This window comes from Zalophus californianus, chromosome 3 (genome assembly GCF_009762305.2).
Source record: "Zalophus californianus isolate mZalCal1 chromosome 3, mZalCal1.pri.v2, whole genome shotgun sequence".
Lineage (NCBI taxonomy): Eukaryota > Metazoa > Chordata > Mammalia > Carnivora > Otariidae > Zalophus > Zalophus californianus.
In genome coordinates this window covers 9,355,558-9,371,370 of record NC_045597.1, presented here as the reverse complement: position 1 = coordinate 9,371,370, position 15,813 = coordinate 9,355,558, and the positions used below count along the sequence as shown (strand labels likewise).

Genomic DNA, 15,813 nt, shown 5'->3' with positions numbered 1-15,813 from the left:
CCCGCATCGGGCTCCCTGCTCCGCGGGAAGCCTGCTTCTCCCTCTCCTACTCCCCCTGCTTGTGCTCCTGCTCTCCCTATCTCTCTCTCTATCAAATAAATAAATAAATAAAATCTTTAAAATAAAAAAAGAGTGGGACACTCAACTGACTAAGCTGCACTGGTGCCCCATCATGAACTCTTTTCGTAACTCACTGCAGTCAGTTAACCTGTTTGGCTTTGTCTGCTCATTTGTAAAATGACATGACTAGACTATGGTTCATTTTAAACTGGGAGCTGTTTTATTCTGTCACTATATGCTCTACTTTGATTATCTTCTTAGGGCTTGTCTCTTTTCTTTCCTATTAATTTGAAGTACTTCTCTAGAAGTAACATAAACACAGTTGGGAATAGGAAGGGAAGCACTGACTATTCTCCTTTTTCTCTCCATTAAAGAGAACAAGGTTCTCTAAGACTTTTGAAATGAATAAATGGTCAAGTAATCATTAAAACAACCCCACAGCCATTATAGTCATTTCTGGGAGTACGTGGAGGATTTCCCAAATCCTGTGGATTGGAAACTGGCAAAAATAGGGCTTCCCTTTCCATCAGGCATTGTGAACCTGGGGTCCATGACAGAATCCAAGGAGTTCAAAAACTTGTGTAGGGAGGAGGAAAAAATTATCTTTATTTTACTGACCTCTTAAATTTGTTTTCTTCAATTATAGATGTAGGCTATACCTACTACCTACTACCAGGGTAGTAATAGCAGTTATCGTTTGTTACTTTCTCACCAATACAAATCAGTTCCTCATCATAGTACAGTTACTTCAGATATCTCAAAATACCACTTATGCTCTTCACCATTTTGAAATTATGCGAGCTTATTCGCTTACTGTGCTAGTTCCTGTTATTTCACGCAAGGAAGCACGTTATAACTATATACACAGAGATATGAAACTACTGCTCTATAACCAAGTTGGTTTTAATATTTTTGATAACTATATGTCAACATAATTTCCTTTGTAATCCTATATATTTCATTTTATGCGTTTAAAAACGCTGCTGAGAAGGGGTCCCGAAGCTTCACCAGATTGCCAAAGGAGTCTTTGGCACGGACGAAAAGGCTAAGGATTACTCAGGCGTGAATACAGACATACAGATCATTAAAGAACCCTCACTAGTGCGGCATGGAACAATTGATCGTCACTGTGAGTCTGAAAAACTGAAAATTATGGCTCGATAATTGAGTGAACCTTAAAGGAACAACAAGGAACTTCAATTTAAAGGGCAAAAAAAAAAAAGGTTTTTTTTTTTTAGAAATCTCGGAAGTCAAAGATAAGTAAGCAATGAGGCTAGGAGGGGCCCACTTCAGCCTCCCGCTTTATTACCGCCTACGAGGCCAACTGAACGCCCAAGAACCCACTTCCTGTTGTCGGAAGCTCTGGTCTATCCCTCCTCCCAGGCCCGGCCGCGATCACAGGGGCACACAGGAAGACAGGCGGGGAAACCCAAACCCTCCACCACTGACTCAAAACACTGTCTTTCAAAAATCTACGTCCGCCGATACCCCACGACTCCAGGGGGTTTAGCGCTCGAGAGTCGCCTCCCTTTCCTCGGGTCAGCTGGGGCTCCTGCAGCAGCCGACCCAAAACTTTCGTCCACGACTTCAAGTTCGGAAACCATCACTTGCCCGGAGCGAGTTCCAGCTACTCCAGGCTGGCGGCTCATTTCCTTCCCTGTTCCTCGGAGAGTGTCTCTCCCGGGACACACGGACCCTTCCCTCCGAGCCCCGTCCTCTCCTAAAAATCCCAAGAGTCGGTCTCTTTAAGACCCCTCGGTTCGAGAGCCAAAGTCTCCACCAGGGTATTCAGACTCCGCCTCCTTCACTGCGGCCCGGGGAACACTCCGGCCAAGCTCCTGAGAGCGGCGCCTTTGGCTTACGTAGCTGTACGTGATTGGTCGCTTCCCCCTGGCGGGCCGAGATTGGTCGGCGTCCGGCCCCGCCCCTCGCCCCCGCCCAGGCCCGCGGCTGCCCGGGTGTCCTCGCGCCGCTTGTCCGCGCGCAACCTGGCAGTTTGCCTCTTCCTCGTCCTCCAGCCTGCGTCCATGGCCACCGCGGCGGCCGAGGAGCCCTTCCCCTTCCACGGCCTCCTGCCCAAGAAGGAGACCGGGGCCGCCTCCTTCCTCTGTCGCTACCCGGAGTATGACGGGCGGGGGGTGCTCATCGCCGTCCTGGACACGGGGGTCGACCCCGGAGCTCCAGGCATGCAGGTGCGGCAGCCGCCGAGGGCCCGGGCGCGGGGCCGCGGGCGGGTGGCTAGCGGGCCGGCGAGGGGACGCGGAGGGGACGCAGCCTCGGAGCCCTGCAGGCCGAATCCCGCTCTGCAGCCGAGCGGGAGCCGGCACCCGGAGGAGGCGGAGGGCAGGGCGGGCGGGGGGCTCGGGTTGGGCCGTCATCCCGGCCCAGACAAAAGCGGCGTGCCAGGCGCGGCTGGCGGGGGTGCCTGGGTCCGCCTTTCGCCCAGGAATCCCCTTCCTGCCCAGGTGCTGCCGGGCCCGGGCCCTCGGGCCCCTTTCCACCACGCCGCCTTCCTCCGCAGGTCCCTCGTGTCTCGGGCACCGGCCCGTGTCTTGCTGTTTTCAAACGGGGATTTTACAATTTTTATTATTGGTGGGGGTGGGGAGGAAACAGAAGAGGGCCAAATGACCTACCAGAACCTCATTTTTATTGCTGTCGTTCGGGAGATTTGGTTTTGGGGAGAATTGCTATCTTTCACATGAAAGCCGGGTTTCGAGAAGATAACTCGGTCAACTTCCGGAATTGTTTCCTCTGGTAGTTTTGTGTGTTCTATTTTTAAACCCTGTTCTGCAATGTACTTCTTTAGAGTCATTGAAACGCATGGCTTCGTCTTTGTTTTACATAAGAACCTAATTTACTTTGCTTTTGGCGAACTCTTCAGGCTTTATTAAATTAGGCTTCTGTAATTTTTTTAGCCTCGAAGTGTAAGACAATATACTTGAATTACGATTTTAAAAAATTACTTAATTTTGCCTTAGGCACCTTGGATAACTTTAAAGTACCATACCAAAAGGTAACTTTACAAAAACGTGTCTCTTGATTAAAAGTATTCTAAGTCTTCAAAGTTTGACTTCTGTAAATTTAGCCTTAGCCTTTTACTGAACTACAGTCATAAAATACCACCTTTGTTGAAGATCCCTTTCCTAAAAATCTAACGTGGCTAATCCTATGGCATGCTGCTCTCTCCCTTTTGTCAGTCCTTCATCTGTGTATCTTACCCTCCTTTCTACACTAAAGGCTGAAGTTTAATAATTCTCTTCCTCTCCCAAGTACTCTCTGGCCTCTGGATCCTTTATTGTGCTTTCTAATAATTGAGGTAGCAATTTTGGACATTAGGATGTCATGCTGGGGGTAAAAAGGGAACCAGTCTGGCTGGCTGTATAGAATCCCTCTAGGAATCTTGCTTCCTCCTGTTAATTCTCAAGCAGTACTCTGGAGTACAGCACACCTCAGGCTGGCAAGGCCAGGCAGCTTTGGTGAATCAGAATAGCAAGTGAGGTGTTCCTCGCTGGTAGCTCAAGTGGTACAGTTGTTGTATTAATGACTCTGAAGACTTACAACAGTGACAGCTATCACCTCATGGAGGCTTTATTACAGAGCAGTAATGGTTTCCATTCTGTTGTAGTCTGTGTTTACTTTTTATAGGGGTAAGTGGGAGGAGAACAGCTGCGGTGAGTGTTTACTGGTTCTTTTGTCAGGATAATAAAAGGATCAGGAGAGTTTGGAGGAGACTGTCTCAATAAAGATGCGTCTGTAGAACTTCCCAATCTGCTTATCATATCGTTCCATTGCTCTCTGTAAAGTAATAGCAGTTCTCATCCACAGTGTTGCTATGAAAATTAATTGAGAAGATTATTTACATGTGACATTTTAAAGTGCTCCAGGAAAGTGTTAAGTAAACACTAATTTTTTTTAAGCAGGTTTATTCAGAAGGAGTTTATGCTGGGATTTAAATCAACTGTCTGGAGGATAAATATGCATTAGGTGTTTGCATGTAATAACAAATGTTCAAGCAATAAAATGTTGAAATAAAATGAAAACGTAACTCTTCTGACAACTTTAATGGAGATGTTGACATAAATATGGCCAGTTAAAAGAAATTCAGTTAAGGTGGCTTGCACATGTGAGGGAATTTTTTTTAAGATTTCTTTCCTGCTTTAGCAAATGTGTTTTACAGATCTCTGTATATATCATTAAAATAAGAAGGTGGATAGAAATAAAAGGGAAGGAAAGAATGAAAAAAGAAGGCCAGAGTGGACATTTGGAAAGCCAGATGGGTCTGCATAGTGGACTCGAGGGACAAACGAACACTTTGGAGAAGGCAGTGGGGTGTCATTCTTCAGTGACTGCTTTGGGCCCAGTGCTCTTTTGTGACAGCTGCCTGGGCTTGTTAAAAGTAGAGGGTGGAGAGCATGAGAGGAGTAATAAGTGATTACGTCTCTCCTCAGCATATATCCAGGCACATGTCTAAGGTTGAGTTAAAGGATGTCCTCCTGCAAGTGCCACCAAGGTTGGGGGAGGGGGATAGCAGGAGAGCTGGCTTCACGGCCAGGGTGGGACTTGCATTGGACCTGGAAAGAATATGCAGTAGCCAGTTGGTTCCCTGCCACCAAGTCTCTTTGCTCCATCCTTCACATTGCCAAATTATTTTTCCAAAAAAAAAAAAGAAAGAAAACACCTGTAACACCCTTGTTTCATACAAAACAAAACTTTAAATTTTGATGTCCTAGTTGCCTTTGCATAAAAATTCTGAAATTTGAATTTTGTGTAGCCCTTTATCATCCAGCTTGACCTCCTTATGGTGCCTTGGTTCTCACTCTCCCCTCCCTACTTCTGTCCACCCCAGTGTTAACCCTTTGCTTCCATCTTGAACAGTCCACCCTTTCCACTCACCCACCCTCAGGTCTTTCCTCAACATGTAAGTTAATCTGCCTGCAAGCCTTCCACCATCACCTGTAAACTCCTGCTTAATCCTTTAAGACCCACCCGGGTCTTGACCCTATTAGCTTTTCGGCTATCTACTGACTTAATTCAGACCCCCAGCATATATTTACGTATGCGTGCCCACCATTGTGTTAGGACTTGAGGGTTCAAGATGAATAAGGCCTGGTTCTTGCCAACAGTTACTTCGGTGCTTTTTTTCTTTTTTGCTCTCATAGCAATGTGTTCAGATCCCACCCTCCCCCCCATCACCTAAAATGTTTCATTTTTTCTGTTTACATAACCTTTTTTCCTGCATAAGTTAAAAATCTTCGACAGCATATATACAGATTAATTTTGTATGAAATGTACTTACAGCATTAAATATGTTTGCCGAATGGAAAAAATGTATGTGTGCGCAGTATATGTAATATCCTCATGGAGGAAAAATGGTTTGGGAAGCAGGTTACAAGTGGTACTATAAAAATTTTTCTGTTTTTTTACATTTAGTAAAATAATAGCGTATGGTAAGTAAATTATAGGTATATAATTGGTTGTTAATATTAGGTGCTATGCAGTTGATTTTAATTTTTATCACCTTTCTCTTGGTTAGTTTTCCTGAATTCCCTGATGCTGCATTTTATGTTCTGTATGTTTTCATAGATACCGTCCTTACCTTTTTTATTTATTGTTATGTTGCACTTATCGCTTTACTGATTTGTTTTCCAACTGGATTGTAAGCTTTCTGAAAGCAGAGCCTGTCTGAGTCATTCATCAGACAGGCTCTGATGACAGACTATTATTGAGAATAATAGTCATTTAATAGTATTTGCTTATGGAATATCTTCCCTTGCTTAAAAGAATATTTTCAAGTAAATACTTACACATTCACTTTGTTTTGTTTAGGATAATTTGCAACTCCCCTCCCCCCTTTCTTTTGACCCTCTAATGTTTAATGAATATCTCACCACCCTCACCAGCTCCCTGACCATAATCAATTCAGTGGAGACACAAAGTAACTCAGATTCTTGACATTTGGGGAAAATCGTTGGGCAGTTTGTTTTGTCCAGCCAACAAAGCCCTGTTAAGCACTTCTCGGTTCTCAGTCCCCCCCCCCCCCCCCCCCCCCCCCCCGTACACGGACCATATTACTACCTTGGCTCTACTCACAACTCTGGCAGTGGTTCAGTCCCCTCTTTGCCTTGTAATACACCCCCCTCCTCGCCCCCGCAAAGATGAGGGATTTCGTGCTGACGGTAGCCGTTCAGTTTCTTTCTTCTCCCAAAGCTCCATTGCAAGATCTTCAGCTGGTTTGCCCTTTTTTAAAACCTCTTCTTCCTAACCGCAAACTCCCTCTTCTGTCTTATTGTCTCCAGTGGAGTGGTTGCCTTTACCCTAAAGGTGAAGAAAGAGGTACAGGGATAGAAAATTGCATATATAAGAATTTTTAATGAAAGGGAGATGCTAATAAGTAAAGCTTGTGGCAATAGTAGACGGTAAATAAGTTACTAAATCCCGTTAGGCTTTCTTCTTTGCTCACACGCTGATAATGAGGTTTCTAATGAGAGGGATCTATGTCTGGCTTGTTAGTGATCTCTTGTGATTTTTAATCTCAAGTCACTGAAGTTGTTTGCTCATTGAATGAGAAGATAAAGATAGGTGATTGTGTTCTTAGAGCTATGGCCTAGCTTTCAAATTCATACTTAATTGGAATACTTTTTAAAATCAATTGTTTTCTTAAATTCTTAGTACATGATTTAGCTAGTTTTAATTTTATAGGGGAGTATTAGCTGCTGCTTGTTTCCATTTTTTATTTTGGTAGATTTTCTTACATTTTCCTTCATTATTTTATTTCTAAAGATATTTAGCCAGTCCCTTCAAAATCAGTAACTGATTTCAGTTTTATCATAATCTTGTTAGAGTTTGGTATGACTTCCACAATAATTTTTTGGTGATGATTTTGAGCCTTCTGAGTATATTACTTATTTTGTTACTAGTATAGACATCCAGCTTAAAAATTACTACACATTGGGCGCCTGGGTGGCTCAGTTGGTTAAGCAGCTGCCTTCAGCTCAGGTCATGATCCCAGCGTACTGGGATCGAGTCCCGCATCGGGCTCCCTGCTCAGTGGAGAGCCTGCTTCTCCCTCTCCCTCTGCCTGCCTCTCTGCCTACTTGTGCTCTCTCTCTCTATCTCTGTCAAATAAATAAATAAAATCTTTAAAAAAGAAATTACTACACATTAAAAATAAAAAACAGCTATGCCTGGAAGGCCTTTATGGCCCCTGGTGGTTCTATGGCAGTGTTATTGGAATAAGATTTGGGGCCCATCAAGAACCCCTTTGCTTCTGCCTCATAAAACCATGTGTGCCTTTGTTTCCTCCACGTGGTGACTTGCCCTGTTCCCCCCCTTGGGTAACCCTTAACTGCAGAGCTTTAAGGACACTGCATTTGTGGGTTGGGGGTGGAAGGAAGCAATGCCTGGGAAAACACAGAAAGAGACACTAAGCTTGAACTTAGAGTGTGAGTTTTCCAGGTGGAAAAGGAATTGGAAGACCTTGTGCTTTTGTGATACTCTTGGCATTTTTTACATTGCTTTTTTTTTTCCTTGAGAGTCGCTGTCTTCTTTTTTCAGTCTTTGTGTCTCCATGCCTGATTTCCTGCTAATAACTCAGTACATACATCTTGAATGCTAGATAGTCCCTTTGCAAGGCGAGCCCAGAGATGATTTTTCCAACAAAAGCAGTATGAAAATACAGTATTGCTGTTTCTTGGCCTGGCCAAGAAACCATGCCTTAGGAAGATCACTCTTAATTCTGAGTAAATTAGCACGATCATTCAGTCGTTGAATATGTATCCAGTACCAACTAGGCACTGCTAGGTTTGGGGGAGTTTGGTGAGTAAAATAGACATAGTCCTTCCCCTTAACAGAACTTTTCTTCTAATAGTGGAAATAGATCAGGAGTCAGCCAGCTGTATAGTTACAAGTTCTTTGACGGAAACAAGGTACAGTGAGGAAGAATAAGATTCAGGTTTAGAATGGCAACTACAGAAGAGGTCATCAGGGAGGCCTTTCTGAAGAGGTGACATTTTAGTAGGAAACTGAAAGATGAGATTGGGATGTCTAGGGAACAGCTGAAGGGACAGAGGATTCCAAGCGGAAGGACTGTGTGTACAAAGTTGAGAGGCGGGGAAAAGTTTGGCACATGGCAGGAATTGAAAGGAGGCCAGTGTGGTTAGAGTGGCCCGGACGTGGCAGGGCCATGTCATGCAGAGGCTTTTGTAGTGAGTGCACTGGGATCCATTGCAGGATACCACATGGAAGACTGGCATTGAACGGCTTGTTTGACTTGCTTGTGGCGGGGGCCAAGACTGTGGGAGACCTGGAAGGAGCACCAGCATTATGAAGGCAGGGGGGTGACGGTGGGGAGAGAGTCTGGATACCGGTGGCGACAATCAGGGGGAGAAGATGGACTTGAACTGCGTTTTAGAGGTAGAACGAGGATGACTTCCTGAGAGATTGGGTGTGAGGAGTAAACTGAACAAAGAATCAGAGAAGAAGGACTTTTAACTTTCTGGTTTGACTGTCTGGGTATGTATCAGTTCCTGAGATGGCAGAGCCTAGAGAGAAATAAGTTTGAATGTTAAGTTTGAACTTAGAACTTACTAAGTTTGAGTGCTAGTGTGACATCCTATAATTACATGTTCTTACATGTTTCCTCCCTAAAGTTGTGTGCTTGTCCAACCCAAAGCTCATCTTCTTCAGATCTTTTCTCAAATGTTACCTTCAGCAAGATCTTTCTTGACCAACCTCGTTAAAGTTGAAACCCCCACACTAACTCCTTTTTCTGCCTAATTTTTCCCCATAGTAATTATCACCATCTGGCATGTTATGTATTTGACATGTTTATTGACTGAGTAGAACATAAGATCTGTGAGACCAGGGACTTCTGGGTATTGATCATTTCTATGTATGTCCCCAACACCAGCCTTAGTAAATACTTAGTAAATATTTATTCTGAATATATAAAATCACTTGAAGGATTCTTTGGTGCTTTCCATGACTAAATTTTTTGTAAGTATCTGTCCCGCTTTTGGCTTAAAACAATTCAGTTTTCTTTTTTAAATGAATGCAGATTTCATAGGGTATTTCGTGTATGTGTATGCACATATATGGGGGTTGGCATTGCTTTTTTTTAAGGATTAAAAAATTAAATCTCTAATTTATATTTTAATTATCTCTTAATTTTCAGGTTACAACTGATGGAAAACCAAAAATCATTGATATCATTGATACAACAGGAAGTGGTGATGTGAATACTGCTACAGTAGTGGAGCCCAAAGATGGTGAGATTGTCGGTCTTTCAGGAAGAGTGCTCAAGGTTAGAACTTTTATCTTTTTTTTTTTTTTAAAGATTTATTTATTTGAGAGAGAGAGAGAGAGTACATGAGAGTGGGGAGGGTCAGAGGGAGAAGCAGGCTCCCCGCTGAGCAGGGAGCCCGATGCGGGACTCGATCCCGGGACTCCAGGATCATGACCTGAGCCGAAGGCAGTCGCCCAACCAACTGAGCCACCCAGGTGCCCCAGAACTTTTATCTTTTTATCAAATTTTTTTTATACTGTTGCCTCAAAGCATCTAATGGTTTTAGCTTACGTGTGGTGGTAGGTTATTAGTTACCTCTCTTGCTTTTTAATAAATATCCCCAAACTTCATGGTTTAAAATAACAAACATTTATTATCTCACAGTTTCTGTGAGTCCATAATCTGGGTGTGACTTAGCTGGGTGCCTCTTGTTTAAGATCTCTCCTGAGCTTGCTGTTGGCCACGGCTGTGGTTTCATCTGAAGGCTCAGCGTGAGTGGGGAAGGGGAGTCTGTTCCAAGCTTGCTCAAGTACTTACTGACAGGCTTCGGTTCCTCTCCATGGGTCTGTGTCACACCATTCAGCTGTCTTCCCCCTTGAGAGAGTAATCCAAGAGAGAGTGCCCAGGATGGAGGCCATGGTCTTTTCACAAATTAATCTTGGAATTGACATCCCATCACATCTGCCATTTTGTTTTCAGTAGAAATGAGCCATGAAATCCAGGACATGCCTAAGAGGAAGGGGATTTTACCGAGAGCGTGAATATCAGGAGGTGGGGGGTCATTAGGGGCCGTCTTAGAAAAATTCAGTGTTTTATTTGTTTGTTTATAGTGAGCTTAGAATTGGGATATATTTTTCAATGTGATTGCCAAATTCTAAAAATTTTAAGTTTTGGCTAGAAAGGCAGGAAAAGTGACCAGATTGTAGTTTTGCTTTCATCTTTTCCTGTCCCTTCTGAGAACTTGGAATATGAAATATTTAGGCTTTAAGAATTGTGTACTTAAGTGACTGGCTTTGTGTTACTCTGTGTACTTGGTAGAAAGACCTGGGCAGAAAGTTAAGCTAACGTGAAAAATGATGAGAATACTAAAAGCAGTTGATGAGATATTAGCTAGTGAGCTTGTTAGATGTCAGGAATTTTATTGTCATTCAGTACTCTTTATCTTTTAAACCAATAAGCAGAATTAGTTTGGAAGATGAATTTGTGTTTATCTGCGTCTAAAGAGCTATATGGAACTTTACCCATCTTTTACCATCTATCTGAATCATGTTTAGGCATTGTCCTCTGGCTAAGATCGTTGTGGCAGTGTATTAGTTTTCTGTCCTACTGAGTTAACACAAACTTAGCAGCTTAAAGCCACATACATTCCTGCATTTATTATCTTACTGTTTCCGTGGGTCAGGAATCTGGCTTTTCGTGGCTCTCTGCTCGTGTCTCACAAGACTGTAATCAGGTGTTGGTTGGAACCTGGTCGCATCTGAGGCTCAGGATCCTCTTCCAAGTTCATGTGGTTGTTGGAAGAATTCATTTTTCTTGCACCTGTAGAGCTCACAACAGCTAGCTTTAAAGCCAGCAGGAGAATCTCTTTGACCTTTGGGATAGCCCCAGTCTCTCTTTTAAGGAGCTCACCTGATGAGGTCAGGTCCACCAGGGTCATGTCCTTTTTTATTAAATCGGTCACCTGATTAGAGACCTTATTTGTATCTGCAAAATCCCTTCACAATAGTCAGACCCTGCCTTCACTGAGGGGAGAGGACTATACAAGGGCATGGGTTATCTTTAGAATCTGCCTACCCCAGGCAGACAGCAGGCATGAACATCCAGGTTTTGCTTCCTTTTCCATGTGTTATGGACCGAATTGTTTGTATGACCCCATAAGTCATATGTTGAAGCTCTCACACCCGATTTGATGGTATTTGGAGATGGTGTTAGGGTTGGATGAGGTCATGAGGGTGAGGCCCTCATGAGGGGATTAGTCTATGCTTGCTTTTTCCCTGCCATGTGAGGACTCAGTGAGAAAGCTGTGCCTACAAGTCAGGAAGAGTCTCCCCAGAACCTGACCATGCTGGCACCCTAATCTCATGCCCCCAGCCTTCACAATTGTGAGAAAATAAATTCCTGGGATCTATGGCATTTTCTTATGGGGCCCAAGCTAAGACAGTGTGGGCCTTAAAAAAAAAAAAAAAAAAAGATTGTAAACTGGAGGGAAATGAGTTTCTGCACATCTGAATTACTCTAAGGTTTTGCCTGTCTTCCCAAGTCAACCTTGCTATTTAGAGTACATTTCAGAGAGACACATGGGATTCCTGTGGTTTTACATCGCTCTGGGAAGCTAAGGAACACTCCTAGTAAGTCCTGCAGATTTAGAATCCTATAGTGTTCTCAGTTGTTTGTTTTAAATAGCTGTAGTAGCCCATGCTTTAGATAAACCGCATGGGCTGATGGCATCACTGCTGCTCGAAGGTAGAATTACATATACCATATACAGGCTGTGAAATAAGATCAGAGAATTGATAGGTTGATACTTAAATCTTCTCTCAATTTGGTGACATACTTCTTTAGCTCTACTGTTGAGTATTCTCAGCCCATCAGTATAGTGGGAGGTTTTAAAACAATTTTTTTTTAAAGATTTTATTTATTTATTTGAGAGAGAGAGAATGAGAGACAGAGCACGAGAGGGAAGAGGGTCAGAGGGAGAAGCAGACTCCCCGCCGAGCAGGGAGCCCGATGGGGGACTCGATCCCGGGACTCCAGGATCATGACCTGAGCCGAAGGCAGTCGCTCAACCGACGGAGCCACCCAGGCGCCCTATAGTGGGAGGTTTTAATTTAAGTTTTAATTGTATTCAACATGTCTCCATAGTTTAAAAAGACAACTATTTCTTCAAGGCTTCTAACAGGAAAAACTAAGCCCTGCCTCTCCCTTTGACCAACAATTCCCACTCACCAAGAGATAAAGTTTTGATATCTTGACATTATCTTCGGGGTTTTAAGTAACATACTAATTCTTTTTATTTCTTGAGTTTTTATGTGGTTTGAGATTTTCTCTGTGGAATTAGCACTGTGGAAGAAGAGAGTTTGCCTTTCAGATCCTTCATTTCTGAGTTGTCTGGTGGCGTCTTGGGTTACTTTCTCCCACTGTTTTTGCTGTTCTTTTTTTTAGAACTGTTAATTGGACAGTGTACCTCTTGAGTTGATCTTCCAATTTTCTTACGTTTTCCCACCTTTTCTTCATTGCTTTTATTTGCTTTTTTCCTTCCTGAAAGATTTCTAAGATTTCTCAATATTCTTTTCTAGCCCTTTATGGAATTTTGTTAAATTTTGCCTATTATTTTTAAATGCAGTTCTGTTCATGTTCACTCAGCATATTTTTGTGTCATGTATGCAACATTTTATCTGTGAGAGTATTGTCTAAAAAATTTTTTTCTGGTTTCTTCTTTTTACTCACCTCCCTCTTCCTCCTATTCCCTTCCCCCTTTGCTTTCTCTCCCTCTTTTCTTTACCTCTTCCCTCCTCTCTTTCTCCTCCTCTTCTTCACCTGCTCCTTCCTCTGCCTCTCCTCCCTCCTTGTGCTCTGCTTTCTACCCGAGAGTTTTTCCCAAGGTATCTGGCTCTCCTGGCTGTCCCGTGGTTGTTGGCAAGGCACATAGAGGTGACAGGAGTGCTCTCTGCTTGTGCAGGGTCTTGGGGTGAGAGCAGTGGTGCTGTCATGGCGGACCCAAAGGTGGCAGTTTATGGCGTACCTTTTCCCATCGGGATGCTCTGTTATCTCCAAGAGGACCTTAACCTGTTTGGCCTGGGCTTTGAGGGGAGAGTGAGGGAGAAGCCTGGCTGTCTGTGTTCAGGAGCTCACACCTAGTGCCCAGGGAGATCTCTTGCAGAATCTTCTCTACGTCTCACCTCTCCCCTCTGCTATGTGAACTTCTCTGCAGAGCTGACATTTCAGTGTCTCTCTGGTTCCACATCCAGTTGCCTGGCGGGTCAGGTTTGGGCAGGATGTGGGATGGGCAGCAGGAGTCTGATCGTTCCTCATACAGACTTCCCACCAGTCTTCTTGGTGTTAGCTCCCTTCTCCATCAGAACACAGAACATACTCACATACGTGTTCAGCTAATTTTTTTTTCAAGGATGTGCTGATGTTCAGATATTTTATAGCAGTCATTAAAAAGAAGAATGTTATTAGTTGCTGGGATTCTGGCTAGCTGGATCTCTCAGAACTCATGAGCACACAGTTTTCAGACAGCAACATAGTAAAGTGTTCAGGTTTCTTTGACTTAACTATGCTTTAAGATGAATTAAATATCTGTATTTCAGCTTCTTCAAAATAGCCTATAAATTGCTGGTGGTTAATGTCTTACTCTTCTCCCAGTTTAAGATGAACTACTAGTTAAGTGCTTTGAACATTCCAGTAATCTCATTCTCTAAGGAATCTATTCATAGGCCTTCTCGAGAAACTAGTGGTGAGTTACTTTGGCCAGTGACACTCCCATGAGCAGGTAGAAGCAAAAAAGTGAACGGAAGTTTAAAATCTTTATGGTGAAGTGTAGTGTACAGACATAAAGGAAAATGCATAAAACACATACGTACACCTTGATGAATAAAAAGTGAATGCCATTTTATCTGCTACCCAAATGAGACAAAGAATATTGCCATGCCTCAGAAGCTTCCTGTGTCCTCCAGATCACAACCTACTTTGACTTTTGTGATAATTATTTCTGTGCTTTGCTTTATAGGTTTACCAACTCTGTGTGGATACCTGGAATAAATTGTTAGTTTTGCCTGTTTGTGAACTTTATATGAATGACCTCATTTATGTATCATTTTACATCAGGTATTTGCAAGATTCTTCCCATTCAGCCATGATGTTGCATGTAATAGTGATTTTTTTAAATTTCATTGCTGTGCAAGATATCATCGCTTGTATGTACCCCATTCTGTCCACTCTACTGCTGATGAACAGTTGTTTCCAGTTTGAGAGTCACTAACAGCTCTTTAGAGGACATTCTTGTATACATATCTTGTGCACGTGTGTGTAGATAATTCCAGGATGTGTACCTAGGAGTGGAATTGCTGAATCGTAGAGATATGACTTGAGCAGGTGATGCCAAACAGATTTTCCAAGTATTTGTACTAAAATGCATTTCCACTAGGAGTGTTACAAGAATTTTAATAGTTTCACAGCTAACACTTCGTATTCTTAAGGCTTTTTAATCTTTGCAAATATGCTGGGAATCTGGGTGTATCATGTTGTAGTGTCAATTTGCATTTTTTAAATTACCAGTAAGATTGAGGTGCTTTCCTCTGTTGATTAGACGTTTGTATTTCCTCTTTCGTAAAGTGCCTGTTCAAGTCCGTTTGCCCTCTTTGTCCCCCTGCCGAGCTGTCTTGTTGCTCACTAATTTGTAGGATTCCATTACACATTCTAAGTACCTGTCCCCTGATGGGATGTCTCTGGTGTCTTTTCCCATTCTGTATATCTATCTTCACTTCCCTTGTGGTGTCTTTTGACGAGTAAAAGTTCTTAAATTTAATGTATTTGGGCATTAGTCTTTGCCTTTTTGGTTAGGACTTTTCATGTCTTAAAGACATTCTTCCTGACCCCAAGACCATGAAGATATGCTCCTCTATCATTTTCTAAAAACTTGTACCATATTTCATTTCGTGTTCTAGAATTCACTGGAATCGATTTTAGTCTTAATTCAAAACGGATCCTGGATCCTCTTTTCCATCTGAAGACCAGTTGCCCCAACACCATGTATTAAAATTCCATAATCTCCCCATAAATTTGCAGTGCTGCCTTTTACTTTGCAACCTTTAAAATGGGGGTGATACAGCTTCTGCGTATCATTTCCAGTTCTCTGTGTCCTTTGGGAGTTTTTTTTTCTCCTTTTCCTTACTCTAATTTTAGTAGACATTTGGAAGGGAGCATGGTGCTTTTTAAAATTCTACATTCAACTTGAAGTTGGTTTTTAAATCGTCAATATTTATTCTTACATATAAAAAAAAGTTAAGTCCAGGCATAGTGAATGACTTGGCCAAATTTGGCCCCATATTTAGGGTGCAGTGGTAGCTAAAGGAGTGTACAGACTTTACCATGAAGCTGACAAGGCTGAAACATAGTTTGAGGGAAAAAAAAAAAAAAAAATTACTGCGTGGAACATTAACACTCAGGATGACATTTGGTTTGTTAAGAAAATGTTCAATTCGTTAGGCATCCTCTCTTTAAAAGAATCAGGGAAAAGAGATGTAATTAGTAATCAAAAGAGATTCTGTTTTCATATGAAAATCCGTCTTATTCCATTGTAGTATTAACCTTAAAAATAAAACTGTCAGTTATTTTACCAGCAAAAGTGGGTTTATTCAGGAATAGCAGAGAATGGCAGTCTGGAGCAAGCAGCCTATGGCAAAGTCATAGGCAAGTCCCTAACCAGAACAAAGGAGAGGACCACTGTTTTATTAGAGGAAAAGGGG

General features: G+C 42.6%; 1 protein-coding gene across 8 annotated transcripts in view; it reads left to right on the top strand.

The window, feature by feature from the left end:
- Positions 1–2,012: 2,012 nt before the first annotated feature.
- Positions 2,013–15,813, top strand: part of TPP2 (tripeptidyl peptidase 2) — a 68,528-nt gene continuing 54,727 nt past the window's right edge. For 7 of the 8 annotated variants that reach the window (XR_003519156.1, XR_003519154.1, XR_003519155.1 and 4 more), the window contains exons 1-2: positions 2,013–2,252; positions 9,233–9,361. Coding sequence is in view for 5 of the 8 variants with exons in the window: in XM_027589777.1 (XP_027445578.1) it covers positions 2,088–2,252; positions 9,233–9,361 (294 nt within the window). In the remaining 3 variants the exon portion in view is untranslated. The remainder of the gene's footprint in view (positions 2,253–9,232; positions 9,362–15,813) is intronic. The other variant, XM_027589778.1, reaches the window with a different exon arrangement.